Source organism: Cygnus olor, chromosome 1, assembly GCF_009769625.2.
Source record: "Cygnus olor isolate bCygOlo1 chromosome 1, bCygOlo1.pri.v2, whole genome shotgun sequence".
NCBI lineage: Eukaryota > Metazoa > Chordata > Aves > Anseriformes > Anatidae > Cygnus > Cygnus olor.
The window spans coordinates 47761681-47787548 of NC_049169.1; the positions used below are offsets into that span (position 1 = coordinate 47761681).

The 25868-nt window shown below is 42.2% G+C and overlaps 2 protein-coding genes across 16 annotated transcripts in view; both read left to right on the top strand.

The window, feature by feature from the left end:
* Nucleotides 1-4479, top strand: part of FGD6 (FYVE, RhoGEF and PH domain containing 6) — a 72841-nt gene extending 68362 nt beyond the window's left edge. For all 3 annotated transcript variants that reach the window (XM_040556978.1, XM_040556967.1, XM_040556989.1), the window contains one exon: nt 1301-4479. In XM_040556978.1, coding sequence (XP_040412912.1) covers nt 1301-1375 — 75 coding nt within the window. In that variant the 3' untranslated portion in view covers nt 1376-4479. The remainder of the gene's footprint in view (nt 1-1300) is intronic.
* Nucleotides 4480-7211: 2732 nt separating this feature from the next.
* Nucleotides 7212-25868, top strand: part of NR2C1 (nuclear receptor subfamily 2 group C member 1) — a 51455-nt gene continuing 32798 nt past the window's right edge. For 4 of the 13 annotated variants that reach the window (XM_040557174.1, XM_040557203.1, XM_040557213.1 and 1 more), the window contains exons 1-3: nt 20548-20647; nt 22130-22318; nt 23885-24060. Coding sequence is in view for 2 of the 13 variants with exons in the window: in XM_040557219.1 (XP_040413153.1) it covers nt 24058-24060 (3 nt within the window). In the remaining 11 variants the exon portion in view is untranslated. Of the gene's footprint in view, nt 7344-13496; nt 13606-14453; nt 14521-15652; nt 15734-15828; nt 15951-20547; nt 20648-22129; nt 22319-23341; nt 23500-23884; nt 24061-25868 lie in introns of those variants that run through there. The other 9 variants (XM_040557082.1, XM_040557182.1, XM_040557146.1 and 6 more) reach the window with 8 other exon arrangements.

The following is a 25868-nucleotide window of genomic DNA, read 5'->3' on the forward strand; positions in this document are numbered from 1 at the left end:
TAAATGCTGTTTTGATAGCATTAAAAGAAAAAACAACACTCTGTTGGCCTGTTTTCATTAGGGGACACTATGTTTTTTTCTCTTAGGGCCAAAGAAATATCTAATGTATTTTTTTAAGTGCAGTAATAAATTTTAATGGATGTTTATTTTTGCTAGGCTTTGAATTTTTTTTAGTCCAGTACTACATTCAATGCTGAAACTGTTTATGAATTTGTTGTACTTTTATTCCATGGAGCATTTTAGTTATTTTTAATGAATATATGACAGTGGAAAACATACTGAGCCCTAAAAAGTAACGGATAGCGATTTGAGCTATCAGCATTTGTTCTATCATCAGTATGTGGGCCCCTTAACTTCACATGCACACAATTCAGCCCTCACTCAAAAGACAGAATTATTAAGTTTTTTACTGTATTTGTCAGTGTAGTATCAGAGTGCTTCAGAAACATTGATTTTTCCATCAGAAACATTGATTTTTTGCAGATTTTGCAGAAGGTGAGGATGTTTATCACCCTTGTAATCAAGCAGGAGCAGCCAGCATATCTATAAAATAGATAACATTCAGATGCTTCTACTTTACTTTCAACTTTGAAGTTCCAGGTTGAGGCACCTTGCATCAGCAGTCTGGGACTTCCCTCCCTTTCACACACTGGTATTTTCACAGATACAATGTGCAGAGTATCTGTTAATATGTGGTTTAGTCGTAGTACATACTGTGTGTGTGAATACAGGGGAAGTTTCTTAAAAACTCTTGTCATCATGCGAAGGCAGTGTGCCTCCACTCAGCCCATGTTCCCTGCAGCTTCCTCCCTCAGCCCCAGTAGTCCTTCAGGATTGTCCTTGTACCGGGGGCAAAAGCAGCAGGCCTGGGCAATGCAGACATCTACCTCAGCTCTTGTAGTGCCCTCCTTCATCCTAGATCATGTTTGAAGTGATATCACAGAAGGGTATATTGCCATTTTTTAAAAAAAGGTATATGTTATGAAAGCCATGTTATTAAAGCTGATGTAATCTTGGCTTTTCCTGCTTTTTGAACACTTGATTCCCCAGCTTCGTATGTTCTTTATGCATGTAACTTCAGTGTGGGAAAAAAAAAAGTCATCTGGCCTTGTACTGATACTTAATGCTTTTAGCAAGCTCTGTGGTAGGTTTGAACTCATTGGATAGATTTCTGGCATTTGCACTAACAACAACTGGTAATGGAAGTAGGATGTTACTTGCTGTGTGAATCTGTAGGGGATAGGCGGTGTGATTTGCGGTTTTACCAGCAACTTCATAACACTGTTTAATTTTCCAATAGGTGGATAGAAGCTTTTCAAGAAGGCACAATATTATAGCAGTGTCAGCAAGACTGAACCAAAATGTCCAGGGATGATGGTAAAACAGAGTACAGCAACTGTTGCAAGAAAGTGGATCCTGCCGTGTCAACCTAAAAAAAAAAGAGTATATTTGTCAGCATTAGGGTTTGATGCATTTTTAGCGTAAGGTAATATTTTTTTAAAAGAATTGTGTGTATTTCTGTGTTGTTACAAAATGTGTTATTTATTAAATTCTGATGTTTACTTTAATGTTCAAAATTGTTTGTGAGGTTTGCATTGAGGTCCAAACTTCCCGTGTTTTCAGAATGACAGGTCGGTGAGTCAACATACTCCTAAAGTTTGTGCTTTTTACTTTTTTTTTAAAACAACAATTCATTTACTGCAATTGTGTAGTTCCTCATGATTTGTATATAGGTCTTGAGTTGCTGATACTCAGCTTGCAATTTAACAAAAACAGATCGGAATAGGAATTTAAAAGATTTTGGATATTTGTTGGTTATGTAAACTCCTTTATGAGAGGTTGTATGATAAAATGCTGCTCCTTTTCTTGAATGGTAATTGAAATCTCGCATACTGATTAAAACAGTACAATAAATTCTGTATCGCAGAAGCAATTACCTAGTACAGTTCAATTATGAAAAAATAGAAAATGGACAAACATTTTAAAACAGATTTTGCAATTACAGAGAGAAAGCAGTAGAGCTTTTACAGTACTACAGATGCCAAAGAGACTAAATGAGCTACTTTCAAACAATTTCAGGGTATATTTTCTTGTATGTTTCCATTAGTAATTTAAAGCAGAGGAAAAACACATTTTTGGCGTACAGGGAAAAGATTAAATACATTGTTTCAAAATTGTGTTGAATGAGTTCTGTATGCCGTATGAAAGACTGTGTAAACTATTGTTCAAAGAACACTAAACAAATATATATGGACCCCATCTCCCAGAAACTTAAACTATTGTATATTTAAATAATATGCTTGAACTGGAATTGCCATACCCAGAAAACACAGCTTCTTTTTCTTTTTTTTTGTGCAGATGGCAATGAAATTGTATACCATTCTTTGAAATACCTTTTGTTTACACTATGATTTGTTCTGTTTGACACTTTACAACACAGTTCAGTTTTAGGTGTTTTTTTTTTCTTTAAGAAAATTGTCAGTATACCTCATTAGGAAATACTTGCTGATGATTCTGGTGCATTTATTCTATTTAAGTTTTGGAAAAGATGTTATCACTGTAATAGCATAAATGGAACTAGAACTATGAACAACACATGAAAGCAAGCCATTTTTATGTCAAAAGCGATGCACATGTAGCCAGTTAATTTTACTGTATGCAACATTTTTTGGTAGTCCTCTTAATCAAACTAGTTGTGGAAGTGGGATTAAAAGCAATTAAGTACATGTTAATAACTTTTTTAAGGCCTCACAAAGGAAAGAAAATGATAGTAGTCATCACATAAAGACCATGAATGAAAATGCAAGCCAAAATTCTTGTATGCCCTCAAATACCTCAAGGTCTAAATGCTAACATAGACAGCTCTGAAGAGACTTGATTTTCCTGAGCTGCTGTTAGGTTGGTAGTAGGCTTTGGAGCCTAATGCTTAACATTGAGTATCTGAGTATAATTTCATTGACTTCAACCATTTCAGTAAAGAACCTTTCTGAAACAGGGACTTCAGGCTGTAGATCCGGCTTTTCTGATGAATGCTAGAGATTTGACCAGACAGTGTTTGAAATTCAGTGGGAGTTGGATCAAAGCCTTTATTCACTCTTTCTTTTTAATGCAAACATGATAAATAAATATTCTTTTGTTATATATAAAGGGCTTTTACTTAGTTTTTCAAAACCAGCTGCTGACTGAAGCCAAGTAAGCTATTAATTTGTCTCTTCAGGGTGATTTCTGACATGGTTTTTACTGTATCCAAAATAAATCTGATACTAGTGTAACATAGATGTGCTGTAGCTGTTCCAGTTGCTGTTATCAAGGAGAAGAGCTTCTTAATATTTTTATATGGACTGCACACCAACTAAGATGGGAAGCCATGAACTGGCAAATAAATAAGAAATTTGAGTAGGAGCAAGTTTCATTTAGTTTTAATTTATGGTCTGATATTGATCTCTGTGCTGCAAAACTGAAACAGAGCAATAAAAGTCAAAACACAGGCTGAGTAAGGTGCCCAAGTTCTGCCTCCTGTGTGGCGACAAACTACCTCTCAGTGATTAGGTGCAGAGCAAGAAAATAGTGTAGAAGTCAGAGGACTTCTTCCAGAAGCAGAGATCAATCAACAGGTCATCTGTGACAGGAATGGATTTGAACAGAGCCTTAAAAACAATAGAGCACATATTGCTGTCCATGTGTGAAACAAATGAAATAGTCTTTATGAGCATGTTTGAATATTTCTTTTCCCCCTTCTCCAGCACCAGTGCTTTTTATCACGTGAAGAGCCCAAAACAGAGTTTCTTTCATAACATTTTCAGGTGGTTGCTTTTCAAAGTGTTACTTTATTTCTCCACCTTGCCTCCCATTTTGATTCTTTACCATCGGAAGTAAAGTCACTTCTTGATTTGACCCTTACATTAGAAAATTCACTAAACACAACCAGTAGTTATTAAGCACCTGGCTACCTCTTCTTATATGCATCTATCGTTGTTAATTTAAGATTGGTTAGTAGAATATGAGACGAACATTAGCATTGAAGATTAGTTCTAGCATCTTTATTCTAGGATAACTGAAAGGTCTAGGATCCTGAATTGCTTTTAAGAAATCTTTGACTTAAAACTTTCTTTTATCCCCAACGGACTTGAAACAAAGGGATAGCTGAGCAACTTTGGAAAACATTTTACTACATATTTTTTGTGTGTGAAAGTCGATTGCCAAATTATGTGTATTGCATCATAATGTTGTCGTGGTTTAACCGAAACCAGGACAAATGTAAGGAGAATGTTTGGAAAGACACATTCAATGCATGTTTGCCATAACTGCTGTCCCCTGTTTTTTACCATCTAAATATGCTTTTATTTGGAGCGGTCACAAATTGTACTGTCTAAATGAAAGAATGGAATCTGTATTTTGTAAATGAAAACAACTTAAAGTTGTTGTAAATATTCTTGTGGATATGTATCATTTTTGTATAAATAAATTCACATTAGTTGAGTCTGTGTTTGTTTTTGAAATATTTTCAGGCTTTTGTGTGTTGTGTAATTCATTCATTCACTGCTTTCCAGGCAGCAGAATTTGCTGCCATTATCCTGCACATCTGTCTTGCTTGGAAGTCCATGCTATGCTTTGCCCTTACAAACAGAAAAAAGTACGAACAGGTGTAAGCTGTGCACACAGAGCGACAGCTTGCTGCTGAATCTGACTACCTGATACAGCGGTTTTAAGTGGTCCTGCTCACGTCAGCCAAGACACTACTTACACTTACTACAAAGATGATGTGTTTGCCGTGAAAATTATTTCCACCTTCCTGCCCTGCTGTCTTTCCTTAGCTACCTCTTGCCGTGTAGTTCTTGGCTTACTGTTCCTTCTTCCCCAGCCCCTCAAACTAAAATCCCCCGAGTTCATGATGTTTGTTTTCTATTGAGGCCGGCTTGCAGGCAAAGTGCAACAATCCAAAAATTCGCTCCTGCGCAGTCCCACCTTGTAGGACACCAAGTAGTGGAGCTTTATCTCCTGAAGCCACCCCCAGCCCTGGGGAATGACAGCCCTGAGCTTCATCAGCCCAAGGCTGAGTGAGCCTCCCTCTGCCCATGTGCTATGATGCAGTGTGATTTACAGGGATGTGAGCAGAACCTGCAGCTGCAGCAACAGCTGACGAGGATACATCAATCCAAAGAGAAAGCACTTCATTAATGGAATTGTCTTGAACATTTATTGGTGGAGATAAGTCAGTTCTGGACCACAAGATGCTAAATAAAAGGGCTATTCTCCTGTCCTATATTGAAAATTGCTCAGAAATCATTTTGTCTCTTACTTTTGTGAAGACGTAGAATTTTTGTCTCCCCCTCTTCAGTCACAACTATGTGAATTTTTCCTGGTGCTGTGGTCATGTTTATTTTTTGCAAAAGAAAATAATTCCATCATCCTACTCTTCTTGCTAGTTACTGCATCTGATACTCAAGCTTTGTTTCGAATTTGTTGAAATTAATTCTTCAGCACATCGTTATGAATAGACATACTGCTGGCAAAGAAAGGATCCTAAGAAACAAGCATCCTAAAGAACTAGGAGATTTGCATCTATATAGATGAAGGGTGTTGCATTAATAAATGCAAAATCCAAATTTTCAAAATCCAATTATGCCTGAATCACGCAGTTTCTGTTGGCACAAGAATTTCAGCAGGGCCTGTAAGGGAGAGATTTTTCTGTCAGGTTAGTTATGCTGCCTCTTTGTACATCTCTGACAGCTGTTTGAAAGCAGTTCTTTTGGTAACTTGCAGTAACAGCATAAAGGATTTTGCTCCTACATATTTTTGATAGAGATGTTTCGTAATCCTGGCTGATGCAGCTGCATGGGCATGCCTTTCCAATACCGACCAAGCATGAATTGGGTTACTTGCTAAAAAAAATCAAAATATTTTTTACTGGTTAGTGACATTTCTGCTCTATTGAGGGTATTAGAATGCTTGTATGAAATGAGCTTTGGTGCAAGCTCCTTGGCATTAAATTAAACTGCAGTAAGCCTCATTTAGAAGGTGGACGTGCGAGTCAGGCTAGCATGGGAATTGACAGGTACCATAAATTGAGAGTGGTGTAATATTCTACTCTTTCAGGAAACGCTTAGCAAATTAATTGCTCCAATTTAACATTTTTCCATAAAAATTTTGGCTTTTGTGATGTGTTTGATCAAAAAGCGAAATATGATGCTTGCAAATACTGAATTAGCAATCTTGAACTAGAGTTGCTAGATGCAACTATAGCTGTGGGACATTGGGAGGAAAAGCAGTGAAGGAACTGGCAAGATAAGAGTGTGAATGATGACCTTATTGCCCTCTACAGATACCTGAAAGGAAGGTGTAGGGAGCTGGGGGTCAGCCTCTTCTTGCAGATAACTAGTGATAGGACTAGAGGGAACGGCCTTAAGTTGTGCCAGGGGAGGTTCAGGTTGGAAACGAGGAGACATTCCTTCTCAGAAAGAGCGGTCAGGCGTTGGGACGGGTTGCCCAGGGAGGTGGTGGAGTCACCGTCCCTGGGGGTGTTCAAGGAAAGGTTGGGCATGGTGCTTAGGGCATGGGTTAGTGGGTGACATTCATGGTAGGGGAATGGCTGGACAGATGGTCCTGGGAGGTCTTTTCCAACCTTTATGAGTCTATGACTCTGTATTAAATTAAAAGTTACGTGGTGTCTGATCATATATTTCTGCTTTGGTTGATGCTTATGTCATCTGATTCAGTAGAAATTGTGTAAAACGGTTTGAATGCATAAACGAGTTTCAGAACCTGAAGCTGTGCGTACAGCCTCTGTGACCCTTAGGTTCCAGCCGGTCTGTTACCAGAGCTATACAGTCTTCATCAAACAGATAGAAAAGGAAGAAGAAGAAAAGGTTCATTTAAAAAATAAGGCTCTTTAAATCGAGGTTACTAAAGTAATTGGCGAAAATTAAGCAATTAGCTGTCTCCAGGCCGGGCCACAAGAAGGCAGACACCCACAGAAGACCAGCACTACGCTCCTCCAGCGCCCCTGGGGAAGCCTTGGGGCGCTCGCCGCCTCCCCAGAGCCCACCCGGAGCAGCGCCCCCCCTTCCGCAAGCCCCTCGCTTTGTGAGGGCTGAGGGCGGCTCTCACGCACCGAGGGCTCCTCACGGCGCCACGAGGCGCGGCCCCCCCCCGCCCAACGGCCGCTCGCGGCCCTGAGGCGCCGTTAACGGCCGCCGAGGGCGGGGCGAGGACCGCCCCCTCCCGGGGGGCTCTCTCCGTGCGCAGCCGCGGCGGCGGGGCGGGGCGGGGCCGCGAACTCTGACCCCCGGCTCGGGAGCCGCCGCCGCCAAATAAAGCCGCCGGAGCGCCGCCGGGCCCCGCAGGTGAGGCGCCTCCCCCGGCGGCCGCGCGGTAACGGCCGCCAACGGCCATTAACGGCCGCCGCCCTCCTTCCCCGCAGCGCGGCGCCGCCGCCCCGGTGCTGTCCCGTTCCGCGCCCCCCGACCTTTCACCTACAGGAACCGCTTGTGCCGCCCGCATCCGGGCAGCGCGGCCCCGCGGCGGGGAGAGGCGGCCCCGGGAGGGGGGAGCGGGCGGCCGGGTGCTGCCCGGCCTGGCCCAGCCCGGTCCGGCCCCGCGCAGCCATTTTGTGCGCGGCGTGACGGGGCGGCCGGCCCCGGGCGCCGCTCCGCGCCTCGCGCCCTCGCTTCGTGCCCGGCGGGTGCCGCAAGGCGCCGAGGCACCGCCCGGGGCCTCGGGGTGGAGCTGGGGAGGGGGTGGTGGGCGAGTGCTGCAGCCGGGGGGTGGGGGCTTTTTGTTGGCGGTGTTAGCGCGTGTGTGGGCACGGCTCTCAGCTGAGTTGGGTTCTCTTCGTGCATAAAAGCTCCTGATCTGGAGCTGCTAGTAAATAACGTTAGCAAATAACAAGGTGGGTTTGGAAGGGTGGTGTGGTAGGAAGAGCTGCTTCCCTGCCTGTCATGGAAAACTCAGGTGGGCAACAATTCCCATAGCCTGGTGTTGGAGAGCCTCCTGTGTTTTAAATCAGCCTGGTATAAAGAGAAATAAAGGTATTCAGTGGGGCTGTGGGGGAAGCAGAGCACCACATTGCTGCGCTGGGGAGGCAGTGTGCACCTGCAGACTCTTGTTTCTCTACTTCATAATTTTGGATGCTTTTTTTCCTATAACAGTATTTTGTGAATGAAAATAACTCTATAAATCTTTTTTTTTTTTTTTTGCCTGTTAGTCCATGGAGGCCAGTTGTGCCATGAGATGTCCTACTCCCGCAGAGCAGTTAGTCTGCAGCTTGCTCCTTGCTGTGCGGCTATCCTTGGAGATACTTGGTTGAGGGAAGACGTAAAATCTGAAATGCTTGACTGCTTCTGTCTGTAATTATTCCTTCAGAGACATTGCAGACCCTCTTTTATCACAGGACCAGATATTTTCATGTGGCGGTGGCCAGCTGCATTTCTGGCAATGTAAGGAGCATAACCAACATTTGATGGAGTGCACAGTCTTCAGCTGCTTCTGTACCCCAGAAATGGGGAGCTCAGCTATGTATGAAGGGATAGAGCAGGGTCAGGTTGTTAACTTGTACGTGTTTGTTCTACTGGCAGAAGTAACGGGTTTCAGCTGTCAGCAATATAGCTGGCAGAGGGTATGCATCCCTCTCCTCCTTCATCCTGGCTTAAGCAGTTTTTGTTAGTAAGCTTTGTCAACCTGAGCTATTTTGGTTGAAATGGGTTGGGGAGCTCTCCTGTGAGTATCTGCTTTCACAGAGCAGAGGGGATGTTAACATCCACTGTGAGGAAGTGGTGAGCAGCATCAGTGAGGCATCACGAGGCAGTGGTGAGCAGGGCGTGGGTATGGGGGTGGCTGTCTGTGATGGGCACAGCGTTTTTGTGTGCCCCTGCTTTTTTAGTGTACACGCAAAGGCTGTAGCATGCAACTCACCAAGGACCATTGAGAAAACTGAAAAATACCTAACTTAGGTGCTGGTGATATAAAATGTCCCATTTTTTTCTTAAACAGTTAAATGTAATATTTTTTTTCTTCAGTGCTGTTTAAAGCTGCTTTCGGCATTTTAAACTTGTGCCAATGCCTTATTGGTGTAAGGTAAGCTGCCACAAAAGAGAGCTTTAGAAGCATGAAAAATGATGGATAAAATTGCAGAGGCGCAGTTAATCAAATTCTTGCTCTGTCCATATTCATACCTTCCAGTCATCAGCCTTTTATTCCAGAGATGCTGCATTAAATTCTACCGGCCACAGTCTCAAAGCAACAAAGGATTTATCTTCTGGAGAATTACTCTTCATTTCCAGTTCTTGGAGATTAGAAGGACTTGAGCAAAACCCGTGTATCTTGTGATACAGTACTGCAGACTTTGTAAGGAAGGATGAGCCTTTCTGAAAATCATGGTGTAAAAATTGCCTTTCTGTATCAATACTTAAATTCATTTTATTGGTTTGGCTGGGCCTTCTGTGAAAGGCTGTTCAGATTTTAATTTGAAATGAATTTCTTCAGCTTAACATCAAGACAGGCTAGGCTAAGCTAAGTATTTGACTGCCTTTGCAGGAAGTTAAACCAGTAACTTGAAAAATGCAAAGCACCGAGAACTAAAGCCAAACCATCTTGTTTTGTCGTATTAGCTTTAATTGGCAGTTATTTCATTCTGAATAAGTTGAGGTTGCTAATCATAGCTTGGGAGTAAATTTGTGGTGTGAAAACTGCCCCATTTATTTTGGTAATGATTATTCTGGAGTATGAGTAGGACAGTGTAAGTGTCAACGTGACTAATGCTTTCACTTGTCACTACTTAGTCTAAATGTATTTCCCAAAGCGCTTGATATACGTGTTCATAGGAATTTAAAAAAAGAAGTCTGCTAACAAAATCTAATCCTGTGAGCCTGTAGAATTGATGAAGAAAAAGAAACAGCTCAGGAAGAAAGTGATATTTATGATATTTATAAAGGGTTGTTTTTTTCTGAAGCTGTCAACACCGATTTGCTGGAAAGATAAATTCAGTCCTTTTTTTTTTTTTCCTGAAGGAAGTTTCTGCAGACAGGAACGTGTGCAAGTTATGAGGGGGGGGAGTAAGTGGTACTACTGCTAAATAGGTTTGCGAGTCCTTTCTGTAGCGTGCCTTCGTTTATCAGCTACCCGCCTGTAGTTGTGTGGATGCTCCAAGCAGGCACGTCACATCACATTTCATGACATGCTGCCGTCGCACTGTGATGGGTGTGTTTTGAAAGGATTTGTGCTTGCTGTGTGGTGGTAGCACAGTCTTTGCATGCTAGGTAAGAGAAGTGACTGGGCTGAAACTAACCCAGTGAAGGGGAGGGGGGAAGCGTTCAGCCAGATGCGCTTCCTGATGGGGTTTGTTGTGCGGCTCCAGCCGCGGAGCCAGTGCCTTTGTTTTTCTTCCTGTGACAGCGCAGGGTTTTGCCAGCCTCGGGGGAGATGCAGTCTGTGGTGGGAGGTGTGCTGGGCAGCTTGGCCAGCTGAAATGGCTGTCCTGCACCTAGCTCCGGTGCTTGGCCAGCACCAGGTGAGCTGGATCAGCTTGCAGACAACCCCTTGCCTCCCCTGCTCTGTCCCATGAGCTGCTTCAGCTCTCCTGTGCTCGGGCTGCTTCTGGAGGTGGTGCGCAGGCCTGCAAGTGAGACTGTCCCCTTTCGGTGGCCTAACCTGGAGGAGGGACTCTGCAATCTCCTTAAAATTCAGCCTAGCGATGCTCTTTCCTCCCACTCTAATTCTTGCTTACATGAAAAATTAAACATAACAATTTTAAAGCAGCAAGAGCAATAATTCTAAATGAATTGCACAGGCATGGCTGCCGGTGCATCTTTTTCTCTATTGCTGTGTGCCTTCTAATTATTCCCTCGAGCGTGTACAAGCACCTCATCTTCCCTTGCCCGCAGGTTTGGCTGCTGCAGTTTCCTGTGGTTCCGTCTCTTCCATACGTGCTCGCTAAGTCCTGATGTCTTGCAAATTCAATAAACGCTATCTGACTGGGTGTCAAGAGCCACATAAATATTCCTCAGCTCATCAACAAGGAGAATATTACTCCTTTGAGCCTGCCAACTGTTGTACCATCTTGAGCAATATGGCTTATAGTGTGATAATCCAAGAACAGATCATTTAGGTTCATGTGTTCATTGAGCTTTTTCACGTATGAAGCATCAAGCAGAGTAGTGTCGTGTGTCTTACAAATGTGTTTGGATTCCTTGGCTTAGCTGACGATCCGCAGAGCGTTGCAGAATACTGTTCCAGAGTATCACGAACTCGGTTTAAAACAAGTAACAGAACCTCCTGGCTCTGCCACGTTTAATCACAGAGGGATTAAGTGCTTTCCATTTCATGTGCAGATATTTATTAAACAAGCTTGGCATCGGTTGTGCTGAATTCTTAATTAGCATGTGATGGGAAGGGAAGTGAGGCCTCGTTTCCATTTTGAGGTACAGAGCAGCTGTGAGCCCGGTGTGATGACCTGGGCTAAACCAGTATATCCTTAGTTTGTTTTCTGAGGTTTGTTGAAATCTTTTATTACTGAAGCAGTATGACTACGGAAAGAGATTAAGGCAGTTTCTTCGAGGAGGGAATTATTTTCTAGCTCGCTTTCCATTCTATTAACCTTTTGAGCTTTTCAAGACCAGGAAGTAAATTTCACAATGCCTTCTGCAGTCATACCTCGTTAGCATGCCTGTACCTCTAAAGCATCTACAAAGCTCTTCTGTAGCTATTAGTTCAAATGTGCATCTGATCTTTTACAGGTGTATCTTTCTCAGGTGCATTTGATCCAGAAAAGACCCCTGTATTAACACCTTCCACATGTCCGTGGAGTCATTACTGCAATCATTATGCATTCCATATATATATTTTAATATACGGGGTCAAACTGGTTTGACAGTGCCAGGAAGATAGTTAAACCATTTCAAATTTTATGAGCGTCGTGTTCGCAGCAGTAAAACGACTCTGGGTCAGGCTTATGACCATTTTTTGGAAGTAATCTGGAGATCTCTGGGTTGAATACATTTTTCACGTGCTGTATCTTCATACCAAATGCAGTCTGTTCTCGTTCATCTGAAGGGTGTTAAAGCAGAATCGAGATAATTTATAGTGGGGCAACTATACCAGTAATAAAATGTAACTGAACAAGAGATGTTACCATTTATATTAAGTGGAGAGTCCAAATGTCAAAAAATATTCTTACTGCAATTGCTTTTGAAGGCCTTAGTCTACCCTGGTATAATATTTTGGCGTGCTATTAGTTGGAAACTTCCTGCTAAGATAATTAAGGTCATGTAACTTTTGTCCCAGGAGAAGGATATGAGTTACCCTTTGATGTCTTCTGGGTGTAGCTGTACCAGCAGAGGGATTAGAGGCCGTCAGATCTGCTGGCTGGTCTCATGGGAGTGTTTCCTATCCATTTTTGTAGGAGTAAGCCAAAAGCAAGCAGTTTAAATAATTCTTTCCTGAGTTATTTTGACTAGAACATTGAGGAAACCACGGCGCACACAAGCTGAGGAAGTGGAGAAGAGTGGTTGAGTTTTAGTGCAAGATAATGAACATCTTCCACCGACACCGTGGTTCATGGAGTACTTACCTAAAGTAGTGATGGAAAACCATGCGTTGTGATGCCAGCTTCAGTGCTGACAAGTTTGGGCTGACACTGAAGACAGTGATGTATTCAAAAATAATTTTGATTCCTCCTGCCAGGAAGGCTTGCCAGCTCATTTACTAGGGACATAAAGTAATAACATTTTTGTAGGATATACACAGAAAGAGATTAAAGTTGCATTTCATTTGTGAGTCTGAAGATTAGAGAGATGCAATAAATGCCATGTAACTAGTAGAAAAGTGGTCTGATGCCTGTCTTCTGTCAAAATGCCTGCTTTTAGAGGCTTCAATAAATGGGGCTGGTGGACTGAGATTTTAAAAAGAAAATAGTTGGATATATTATCTCTCCGTGGGGTTAGTTTCCTAGATCTTTGGAAGTGCTTCCCTCTTCCGTTTTAATGATATGGAAAATATTGTCAAGCACTAGAGAAATAACTTCAAAAACAAATGCAAGGGTTTTACATGTAAGGTAGATCTAATCAGTGTAAGTACAGCTGCTAATACTTGTGTTACTCTGTGCCTAGATGAAGAGTCTTCCTGTGTTGGTTATCTACCCTTAAGCAAATGATTTGTCCCTGGCCTCAGAAATTTACTACTAATGACAAAATGTGCAGACAGATCATCATAGACTGAGGGTACAAGAGTAGAAAAAGAAAAAAAATAGAGGGCATTGAAGAGAGGCAGTGATCTAGTCATGTTGACAGTCTAAATATCAGTTTTCCTTAAGCAACGCATTTCCTTTAAGGAAAAGTGAAGGAAGGTTACGTATTTGTTTCAGGGAGTTTTAGACTGTGTCTCCAATCGTAATGCTAGATCTGTAGGAAGTTATAAGAGGTCATTTGGGAGCTTCAGCAGAGAAGTTATTTAAATAAATGGTCGTGGGGCAAAGCATTTCTTACCATTTCTCTTATACCTTGAAGGTTCTGAAAAATGAAGGCAAGAATCCTAAGTCTGATGTGAAAAAGGGAACCTGGTAGAGCAATGAAGCAGTAATTGCAATATTCAGCTATTGACTCACTAGTTGAATCGGTGAGTAAAGAACGTAACTTTTGCAAGAATGTTCAGAAGGAGATATGAATGAGGTAAAAAGTAATCGGTGGGTGTTTGCAAGCAGCTTTTCTTAGTGTTTGATGTATTGGCGGGAGTCTTGGCTCTACTCCTTCCCCCTCTTTGACTAATGCTATTAGAGTTTGCAGTTCACTTTTGGATGTATTTAATTGAGAAAGGCGTTTTAAAGAGGATTCCAAAAGTATTTGCAGCTTTTTTTGGTGTGTTCTCTAATCTCTTAGAATCCCGGATCTCATCTCTCCTAGTTAGGTTGCTCATCACATTTATATTTCTTTCCTAAAGCTGTCTTAAACCAAACTTTATCCAGATACTAGTTAATCTTGATCTGTCTCGTTCCCTTTGCAAAACACTCTCAATCAAGAACGTGTCAATTATTTGAATCAACTTCCTTTTCTATCTGAATAATAAAAAACATTTCTCATATGCTGCCTGATGTGTGCTTTGAAAGCGTGTGGCATAATTTGGATGGGAATGGAAGAAAGTATTTTTGAAATCAGGAGGATTTATATTAGATGAAAACACCCTGGATTTTATTTCCAGTTACTGAAGATCGAATCTCAGACTGAGAGACCTATTTTGAATCTTCAGTACTGGAAAATTAATATTTGTATTAAAGTCCTTAAAGAACATGTCCCAGTTTTGGATAGCTCTGAGTTTAGAATACTTGTTGTTTTACATGAATCAGTTCAGCCCCTTGGATTTGTTGGCTGGAGCAATTCCAGGAAAGCTTTCAAAAGGATGAAAACTGTGCTAAACTTGTGAGTTTATATAATAAAAGGAAAAACAGCTAAAGCATTTTTTCTGTTCAGTTGCTTGCAGGGATCTCTAAAGAGCGATTGTGCACACCTGATGTGAAGTATAACATAGGTACCTTAGGTAAGCGAAAGATGAAGTACAAAGCGCTTCACATCTGACCCAACTTCAGCTTAGAACTTGTCGGTAGCTGCTTCTCCGTGACCTGTCCCGACTCCCCTGTCTCCAGTGTCAAGATGCACAGCCTGCCAGGTGGTTACTGATCAAAGAGGTAGTCTTGCAGCTTTGCAGGGCTGGGAATGGCGTGTGTCTGATGCCCCAGTGAGCTGCGTCGGACAGCCGAGCAGGCCAAAACCAAAGGGTACAGTTTCACGGTGCAGATGAACTGAATCAACAGCGCTCTGCCACCGGAAGTGGGAAGGGAGTTCTTCCTCCTTCCTCATCTTCCTTTTTTCTCCCTCTCCTGACTACTAACCACGTGTTCTCTTGCCTGCTGTGGAACGAATCCGATTGCAAACTAAATTAGTTCAGTGTGCTTGCGTAACAGATGTTTGGTGCTCTTCTGCTATTTTTCTGTCTTTTTAATGAGTTGAACTGCCTTATCACAGTCAGCAACACCAGAGCTTGGTCAGGACCGTTTCCCCTGGGAGAGCTGTAATTCTGTTCAAACTGCCTTTGAAACTATACCCTGACTCCACAAATAAGAGGCTTCTAGACAGTCCAGTTTTTTAAACTGACTGCTCAGAGCATTAGGTGTATACCAGTGTGTAAGCACAAGAAAGATTAAATAAAGCAAAAGTGGGGCAATGGGGTAGGAATGGGTTTCAGCTAGCAATTTTCAGTCGTGCTGTGACATTAAATGGGGCCTGACAGCTCATAATTTAAGCACTGAAGCTTGTGGACTTTTTGCTAGTATGCTCTTCAGAATAAAGTCACGTAGTTCATTGGAGGTGATTTAAGATAACACATTTCAGCACAGAGTACAGTTGTTAAAGGTACTGGATTGGTCAGTTAGGTCCCTTGTGGTTAGGATCGCTAAGTTGAAGGGGGGAGGAGGGTTGACAACACAAAACAGAAACCAACCCCAAAACACCCATTGCTAAATAATTACACAACTTAAAATGGTATCAAAATACAAGCATTGATTAATCTGTAAATTCTCAAAAATACTCCTTAATTTCACATTAAAAAAAAAAGCAAACATAAGGGAATAATCCTGTAAAATGTATCACTTTTACATTGTATGTAATTAAAGATCACGCTGATTACAAAGGATGTTTGCAGTGGAGGAGGTTGTACACCAATGTGAGCCATAGCTTGGCTTATGTCACATCAGGTAAGTGAGGGAGGAACCTGATTTTCATTAGCTTATATTGTAGGATGTAGTTGAGGGTGACACTTGCAAATCACATTTTTTTTCTTAACGTCCAGCTCCTCAGTCCAAAATTCAGTTTCCGTTCTGAAGAGCTGTGATACATAATCAAGGACATCAGTGCAACTCCTGACGAAGTACTCCTAGCTCTCATCCCACCTATAATACACAGATGGGCAAGGTACAGCTAAGCATTGCTGTTTGCTGCATGGTGTTTTAACACAAACTTCAGGAAAATGCATTACTCTTTGGTCATTCAGTGAATTCAGAAGTGGCTCATCCACATGTACGCTTGGAGTGAGGAGATGAGATGGAGGATTAATTCACTAGGGCATTCCAAGCTATGCTGTGTCTGCTTATAAGAGCTGTTAAAGTGTTTCAAGACTGGTCACTTGCTTCTGAGAATTTGAATCAGTGCTTTACTGGCAAGAGCTGTAGTAGGACTGAGATACTGATGACTAAGGAAGACTAATCTGCAGGTTGTTCTTGTGTACACAAAGACATTCCACCTGCTGAAGTGGAGCCAGAATAAGATTGTACCTTCGTTATCAATGTAACTTCACAGATCAGGCCTCACGTACATTGTCAGTCTTAAGTCACAGTTTAAAAAAAAAAATCCCTGTAGGGATATAGTGACATTTATCCATTTTAGACAGTCTTTGATTGTTTACAGGCTTGTTTCTAGCACAAAAGTTTAAAAATGCAGTGTTACAACAACATAAATGCACCAGTACACTTACTCCTGTGATAGGACTGTCTTTAACTTTGAGCTTTGGAACTTTATAATTTGCAACTCAAAGCAATTAGTTTCACAGATTTTCCGTAATTGATGTAGCATTTATAAATCAAGCACTTGACAATTCTGCAGTATACCCTCAAAAACATACAATCACAAGCTCAATACTCTCAGAAACTGAATTTGCAATGAAATAAGTAAATAAGGCTTTACCAGAAGGATGGTGCTTCATGCTGGAAAACTCATTTGTGTTTTTCTTCTTATTTAGCAATGGCTTTGAATGGCAAAATGTCAACATAAAAATGTTAACAGCTAATAAACCATTCTTCTTGCTCAAGTGACAGGTTTTCTAAAAGAACAAGTTCAAGAGGATGATGGTTGCATCAAAAGAGGCTTCAAATTGTTGAGTTCTTATAAGTGCATGAAAATGCAGAAAAACTCAATATACTTTACCAATGCATAAATTATAGTTGTAAATACTAATTAAAAAAATGATTTCATAGCTCTTTCATGATGTAAGTCATCACTTCGCACTATTTTGAAATGTATCTAGAAATGAACCCACTTAGTGTGTTGAAGATTTTTTATAATTGTGAAGGTACGCCAAGAAATTGTCACCTCAGTAATCCCACCTAACCCCCCAGAATACAAAAAATATATATGCACATGTATGCACTCACCTCATGCTGTTGCAATTGTAGCTGTCGTATTTTCATGTAACGTTTTCTAGCAACTGATCTCTGTGTATGGATTATAACCACTACATGTCAAAGGTGGTTTACTTGATATTTTTACTGATTACCTACATACATTTCAAGGCTGTCATCTGCTCTAAGTTGTCAAGAGCCAACCTCTATTGAGAATTTTTCTATTGCTACTAGAAATACAGTTGCAACAAGAAGGACACGGCTATTAAAATTTCTATTTAAGCAGTAGTGTGAGCTGAGGGAACAACAGATTAATAGTCTAAGCAAACTCAATTTTACGTAGCAACTCTGAGAACAGTAGCATTTGGTTTAAAGGAACTAACTAGCTGCAAAGCAACTCTAAAACACACACCTCTTGATTCTAGAGGTCATTCTTTTTGTTTCCTACTGCAGAAGTATGCATCTGAGCTGCGGGATGATTTAACTAGCAGCACAGAATCACTGGATGAGTAATTTAAAAGCTTTTATTTCTGCGTCTCAACAGGTTGGGGATGTTGTTATAGTTTAGCCCCAGCAGGCAGCTCAGCCCCACACAGCCGCTTGCTCTCTCTCCCCAGGTGGGATGGGGGATGCAACTCAAATCGTGGGTTACAACAATTTAAGGGTATATCCATCACAGTCTCCACCCCTCATCCCTTCAGACCAGGCTACAGGGTTTAACGTTGCAGTGAAGTCCTTCTCTTGCCCCTGGCTTGGCTAGCAGCAAGGGGTTCCTGCTACAGCGTTTCCTGCAACATGCAACTCAAATCAGGGGTTACAACGGTTTAAAGGCCATCACAGTCTTCACCCCTTGTCCTCTTGGACCAGGCCACAGCGTTTAGCATTGCAATGAACTCCTTCCCTTGCCCCTGTTGCAGCCTGGGCTTGTCCATCGGCCACAGTCCCTTAGAGGTGTACCTGCTGCAGCACGGCCTTACCTGTGAGCCTCAGGCCCTTCAGAGGTTTAGCTACTGTGTTGTGGACTTATCCATGGCCACGGATTCTTCGAGCTGTACCTGTTCTAGTGTGGACTAATTAGTGGGCCACAGCCTCTTCAGAGGTGTATCTGCTGCTGCATGGTCTGATCCACAGCCACAATCACACAGGTCACACAAGGTGTACCTGCTCTGGTGCGGCCTTTTCCATTGCCCACAGCCCCTTCAGACAGCTGCTGTGTTGTGGTCTTATTCATGGCCACAGACGCTTCGAGGTACTGCGGCATGGCCTTGTTCACAGACATGGAGACCACAAGGTGTACCTGCTGCAGCATGGACTTCTCCATGGCCACAGATGCTTCAAGGTGTACTTTGCTCTAGAGTGGACTTACCTGTGGCCACAGATGCTTCAGGGTGTACGTACTCCCATGTGAATTCATTCACAGGTCACAGTCCCTCTGACTCGAGTTCAGTCTGGAGTTGCAGCCTGTCCACTACAGCAGCGCAGGAACAGCAGCGATGTTCTGGCCGTGGGCCAGCCCAGGCTCATGGCTGTAGCTGTTATCAAAATGTTCCTAGCACAGCAAAGCAAAATGATAAGGAGCAGAGCAAATGGTAGAAGCGAAAGCAGCCACTAATAAGCACTGGATTCTGGCATACAGGAAGGCAGGCATGCCCCATAGCAAGCACAGGAGTCTGCCAGTTAGCAGCTAAACAGCTATAACATATATGAATTTGATCTAGCACACTCCACACTGAAATCAAGTCTGTCGGTCATCTCAAACCCTTTGGGGCCCACATTGGGTGCCAAGAAGGACTGTTGCGGTTTAGCCCCGGCAAGCAGCTCAGCCCCACACAGCCGCTCGCTTGCTGTCCCCAGGTGGGATGGGGGAGAGAATCAGCAAGCTAAAAGTGTGAGAACTCACAAGTTGAGACAAGGACAGCTTAGTGGGTAAAGCAGAAGCCGTGCACAAGCAAAGCAAACCAAGGAACGCATTCGCTGCTTCCCATCGGCAGGCAGGTGCTCAGCCACTTGCAGGAAAGCAGGGCTCGTCACACAGAGCAGTTCCTTGGGAAGACAAACGCCATCACTCCCAGCGTCGCCCCTTCCTCCTTCTTTACCCCAGCTTTATTGCTGAGCATGGCGCCACACGGTGTGGGACATCCCTCTGGTCAGCCTGGGCCAGCTGTCCTGGCTGTGTCCCCTCCCAGCTCCTGGTGCTCCCCCAGCCCCTCGCTGGCAGGGCAGCGCGAGGAGCAGGACCGGCCTTGGCTCTGTGCGAGCACTGCTCTGCAACAGCTGAAACCATCTGTGTGTTATCACCACTGTTTTCATCAAAAATCCAGAACACAGTGCTCTGTGAGTATCTATGAAGAAAATTAACCCTATCCCAACCAAAACCATGACAGATGTATGTAAGATGTATACTTCAAGCTCACAGCTGGTGAATTCATGACTCTAATCAAGAATTTATGTAGTTTCAAGATGAGTTTCCTTCTTATTTTTGCAATATTTATAATCACTTGTAGGTAAAAAAATATATGGATGAGTTTGTTTTTTTTTTTGAGATGCACTATAACAGTGTACGAGGAAGCATTAATATTAAAACCAACGTTCTTAAAAGCTGTCCTCATGTGGTGGTTGAGACCCATAATTATGGACACTTAAGTGTTTGTTAGGCTTTTTTGATTTTTCTTTTTTTCTGAGAGCTGTACCATTTGCAAGTCATTCTCTAAAGATTATAGTTGTTGAGAAAAACCTTCTTGAAAGTTTTGAATGGAGAGATGACATTCTTGAAGTCTAGAAAAAGCTGTGTTTGAAAACTCTTGTAAACACAGATTTCTCTTTCTTTGTTCTGAAGAATCACATCACAAATAAAATCTTCTGGACCATTAAAATTCTGAGTGGGGAAAGGTAGTATCATCAGTTGTGTAGGGAATAGTAATCTAGTCAGGCTCATAGACTCCATTGTAATTTCATTAGGTTTTTGTTTAAAAATCATCACCTTTAAAGCAGTTTGGTTTTTAAACAGTTTGTCAAAGGATTTTCTTAACCACTGTCCCTTGGCTTTTCTTCAATTTTGCTCATTTTTAGGGCATTTAGACTGTATTGCTACAGTTGAGTACATCGTGGTGGTTGTGATTGCATAACACAATTCTGTTCCAAATTACTTCCTACTTTTTTATCATCTGCAATTTAGAATTCCTGCCAAAATAACCCGTCAAGACAGAATCTCTTTAAGAGAACCTCTTCCCCTGCTCTTAAGAGTAAAACAGAGTATACTTATGTTGCTTATAGTGCCAGGAATAAAGGAAGTCTGTGGCCACTTCTGGATTTGGGAGAGCTGAATATTTTCAATATTTTATTAGCTCTGTTTGATAACACTGAATTAATAATGTAAAAATACTACTCTCTTACAGCCTTTCATCTTGCTCACAAGAGAGGGATCCTGTTACAGACAGGTGTTAGCCCCAGTACAGAATTCTGTCATAACTGGTGCAAATTCTCGCCATGCTGTTGGTGAGTATTTGACAGTATGGCCAAAAACATAAAGTCCATGCTTCACGTTATCTGAGGTGACAAAACTTTAAATAGAGACATCCACACCAAATCATCACCTTTGCTTATCAAGTACTTCAAATGTTCTCTTCTTGGAACTCAGTCAACAAAGAGAAATTGATACGAACTCCTACCACCCTCCCAAAGAGTGTGCTACCCCGAAGACGTCTTTTTCAGGATACAGTCAACACCTCTTATGTTAAATACAGCCTCTAACACTAGTGGGAGTTCTCCTCACAAGTATATAACATTTTGCATATACATAGCTCAGTAATTAAGCTGTTTTTTCAGAGCATGCAGGTGTGGTGGTTTAACATCAGTAGGTGGCTAAGACCACAGCACCACTCTCTACCTCCCCCCCCCCCCTCAAAAACACAGGCGAAGAAAATATGAAGAAAGCTCATGGGTGAAGATAAGGACAGGGAGATCACTCACCGGTTATTGTCATAAGCAAAACATACTGGAGCACTGAGAACTAAAGCAAACTAAAAATACCTTCCTCCCTATCCCCTGCTCCTGCATGGGCTCCTCTCCACGGGCTGCAGCTCCGGCCCGGGGCCTGCTCCTGCGGGGGCTCTCCATGGGCCGCAGCCTCCTCCAGGCCACATCCACCTGCTCCACCGGGGGCTCCTCCAGGGGCTGCAGCGTGGAGATCTGCTCCATGTGGGACCCCTGGGCTGCAGGGGGACAGCCTGCTCCACCAGGGGCCTCTCCACAGGCCGCAGGGGAACTGCTGCTGCGTGCCTGGAGCACCTCCTGCCCTCCTGCTGCACTGACCTTGGGGTCTGCAGGGCTGCTTCTCACTCCTCTCTCTCTCAGCTGCTGTAGCACAGCATTTTTTCCCTTTTGTTAAATCTGCTGTCAGAGGTGCAACCAGCATGGCTCACTGGCTCAGCTTTGGCCATTGGTGGTTCACTTTTGGAGCCACCTGAAGCTGGTTCTTATGTGACATGGGGCAGCTGCTGGGCTCTGCTCACAGAGGCCACCCGTGCAGCCCCACACTACCAAAACCCTGCCACTTAAACCTGATACAGCAGGTCAGTCTGCTTGTCAGCCTATAGAACGTTATATTGGCCATGAAAGCACAGTTTTTTCTGGGTGTCAGCTTCCCTGGACTTTCTGTTGCAGAGCCATTTATTTTCCCGAGTCTTGAGATTATCAGAAAACTCTGAATATCCTCAGAGTTATTTGGCCATGCAGATTGAGCATACCAGTTCTGGTTTTGGTATCTGATAAACTTCCTTGTTAGAAATCAGATCCATTTATCTTTCTGGGAGAGAATGTTCTCCCAGCTGAGCTTTCCTGTATTTGGCCGGCCAAATGGTGGCAGGTGAATCGTACTTAAGAGAAGCTATGCTACAGAGGTGCAGAATATACTAATGTGTACTAGGAATGACCTCAAATTCTTTGCCAAGTTAATGATTTTTTGTGTGTCCTCAACAGTGGCATGTATTTCATTTTAAATAATTCCTGCACATTGGACTTTTTGGACACATTGGACTGTGAGAAATTTCAGACTCGAGTTCATGGAAGAACTCCAGTTTGTGGTTTACTCAGGAGTCTGCCCTGTGAGTGCTTCAGCAAACTTTATGGAAGTCGATGGAGGAAGCAATCATAATTTAAAAATAACAAGTAAGACAAGTCAAAAATTGATTAAATTCAGGTCGCCTTGTTAAGGTGAGAACAAAGTAAATGGAGAAATTCCAGTTACTTCAAAAATCTGAAAAGAGAAGGACACTATGACTGTAGCTACATGAGGTGAGCTGGGAGCTGAGGGGGACAGTGGGACAGGCAGGGTCATGCTGTCACCAACACGGACAGAGCCCTTCAGCACCACCAGCACGAGGTGAGCAGGGGACGGTGGCAGCGACTGGAGTCAGTTACAGATCAGGGATCGCGAGGCAGGTCTGCGGGGGTACAGCTGGGTGGGGGTAAAGCTGGGAGGCTGAGGCTGTGGGTGAGGATCATCGAGGTGCTTGCCTACCTGCAGCACGGCTCATACACGGACCCAGGGTATGAGGTTAGGTGCAGTCTCCAAGCCAAGTGGGGAGGCTACGTGAGGCTTCTCACCAGTCTGGCTCATGCCAGAGCAGTTCCCCAGCAGTTGGTCCAGGGCTGCTCGAGGGGGCTCCATCTTAGGGCTGGCCGTGGGCACTGGCAGCCAGACCTCTCAGGTGAGGGGAGGAGATTGCAGAGTTTCTTGAGGCAGTTGCAGTCCTGACACATGAGGGATAAGCTTATGGTTCTAGTCGGTATTCAACTGTAAAGTCCAACATTAAAGTTGATTTTAAGGATATCAGTGAGTGAAGAGAATAAAATTTTGTTCACTTTGTATTGTACAGAGTGAAAAATAGCTCCTACAACATTGAATAATTGATGATCATTTGATAAAGATATTACAGTGCTTTAATACTTACATTCTCCTTTGAACCAAGATGACAGACTTCTCACCACTTTTAGCAGTGCTGCATCATGTTTGATTCAGTTGCCCAGAATCTTAAAGAGTATTTCTTCTATGCATATGAAAGTAGTGAGCATGGTCAACTGAAGTTTGCAACACACAAAATGAGCACTTTAAAAAAAGAGCACTTTATTTTTTAATTTGGTAATTTCAGACTTTATAAAATAGAACTTTTCTGCATGTATGTGTTCCAGGGCAGACAGCCCTTAACACTGTATGATTCTGTGGCTGTAGAGTAAACCCAGCAAATACTTGCATTAAGAAGTAACACTGAAGCTGCAAAAATGTGGAACAAAACTTAGGTTCCGAGCAAAGATGAGCCACCGTTTAGTTCTGTGTTGGGACTTAAAAGGTCAGTATCCACTAACTGGGGGAATAACATCTACTAAGAGGTTTTAAAAAAAGTCTATGCAAAAGAGTATTTCACTGGCAGAATAAGAGGGTTAGCTGTAAATAAACTCACCTCTGAAACTTTATAAATGCAGTGCTTTCCTTGCCTTGTTTTTAAGCAGCTTTGACTATTACAGTTCTCATGATTATGAAGTATTATCCTTGCTAGAAAAAAGGAGTGGGGCAAGAAGGTAGATCTCTGTCAGTCTCCTGATCCTACAGTACTTTATGTAACTTATGTACTAGGAGTCTCTGCTAGACCACTTCACCATCCTAAGTGTTGCCTTTTTTGTCCTTGGGGATGTATGTTGCTTCTTTTCATCCTCTGTTTCTTGTTTCTTCACCAGGTTCATCCATAGGATCGAAAAATAAAAACTCCAAGGCTCATCTCACAACAGTTTATAGAGCTGTGGGAAAATATGGGAGACTTCGGATGGCTTAAGTGGATGTAAATTCTCTTGCTGTGGAAAACGGTGACCCTACAATTTCACTCCACCACTGGTGCAGGAGTAGCATTTGTATGGTAATGTAACAAGTCAAGTCATTCATTGGGCTGCAAACTAACACAGAATAAAATAAAACTTTGTTGTTGGCTGTGAGGTCACAGATGTACCGGTGCTGGCACCAGGGGGAGGCAGGAAGCTCAGGCCAAGAGGTAGTTAGGGCTAGCCCTTTTGGTGACAAAAAGGATTTGCAGAGGCCAGTAATGAGTCTGCGACATTATAAAGAAAAGACCTTTCCACCTTGTCAAGGCGGTGGACAAGGTAATCGTGGAGGCTTGGAGATAACAGATCTCTCCATTTTAAATTTACTCAGTTAGTGACAAAAATATTAATGTGTTGCTAATTTAACTTAAAGTAATTGTATGACAGAGAATTTTTAGTTATAATTTTGAAGTGCCACAGATACAATAGGTAGGGTTTTTTTTCTTACTGTCTGAGTCAATTTCTGTAAAATATATTTTCCAGATATTGCTTCCTGTGCAAGTTCATTATGACTACAGGTTTTTTACAAGACAAACAATAAATTAAGCTTTTCCATTCACTCTGCAGTGTTGTTGATTTCCATGTGCTGCTGATTTGGTACATCAGCTGTAGCAGTAATTAGTATTCAGTATTCTTGTTAGAACATGCAAATTCTGCAGGCCAAAACACGAAGAGCTACAGAAAAGCATTAAGAAAACTTAAAGTAACCGTAGGCTCTGTTGGTAGATGTGACAAAAATTGAGAATGTCATAAATCATGCTTTATTACGGGAAGAATTGTAGACCTAGCTTTTCTGATGGGAAAATGATATTGATGTAGTCAAGTTTCCTTCAGGAAAACAATGCAGAGAATGCTATAGACAATGATTGTAGAACAGAAAATGTTACTGATCTTGTTGAAATGTTAATGATCTCAAAAGGCTAACATAGGGGAAAATGTATTTGCCACTTGTACTTAACCTTTGTAATTACTATTGGTGGATAAAATTGGTTTAAACTGTTCAAGATAAGCTTTCTTGTGCATAGCTATTTAAACTAGACACTCAGTGGAATAAAACTTTAAAAGGAGGTAATCTTGTATTGTGTCCTTGAAAACACCTGCACAGTGGACCTCCACCAAGGTAGTCAAAAGATTCTTCACTTAGTTAAGGCGGAATAATTAATGTTCAAACCAAACTGCTTTCAAAATATATTGAGTTTTTTTTTCCTAATTGCAATCAACTCTTATTGTTCCCATACCTAAGAAATTAGTATGTTTTTGAATTGTAGAATATTGCAGGCAGGAACAGGCCTCAGGAAGTGTCAATTCCAAACCCCCACTCAAACCAGGGTCAGCTATGAAATCAGAATTTCAGATTTTTATTTGCTCTTAATTTTTTATTTAATTTTTGGCAAAATAATTGTCATATGCATAACAGTTCTGGTATGTCAAATTGTCACAAAACAGTAAATTCGTCCTCTGAAATAACTCTGCAAACAGTCCATCCGTCCTACCCAGATGTGTCTTTCTTACTCATTGGTTCTCTAATATGCTTTTAAGACTTTTTTCTTTTTTTTAGTAGTACTAATTTCTGGTACAATGTGCATAAGCAGTGCAATATTTTGTTGCTAGAATTTTATGTAAAAGAAGACTTCTGATACATTGTGCTAGCTGACTTGAAAATGTTTCAATAGTGATTGTGCTGCAGCTCGCAGTATGCAGAAGTGGGTTAACAGAGTACTACTGCAAAGATGCTGATGCTTGTTAGATCTTCTAAGGAGAGAATACTTTTCAACATAAGCTTCACTCATGTTTTTTGTGAATGTCTGTCATCTTTTGTTTTAATTTAACTAACAATGCAGTATGC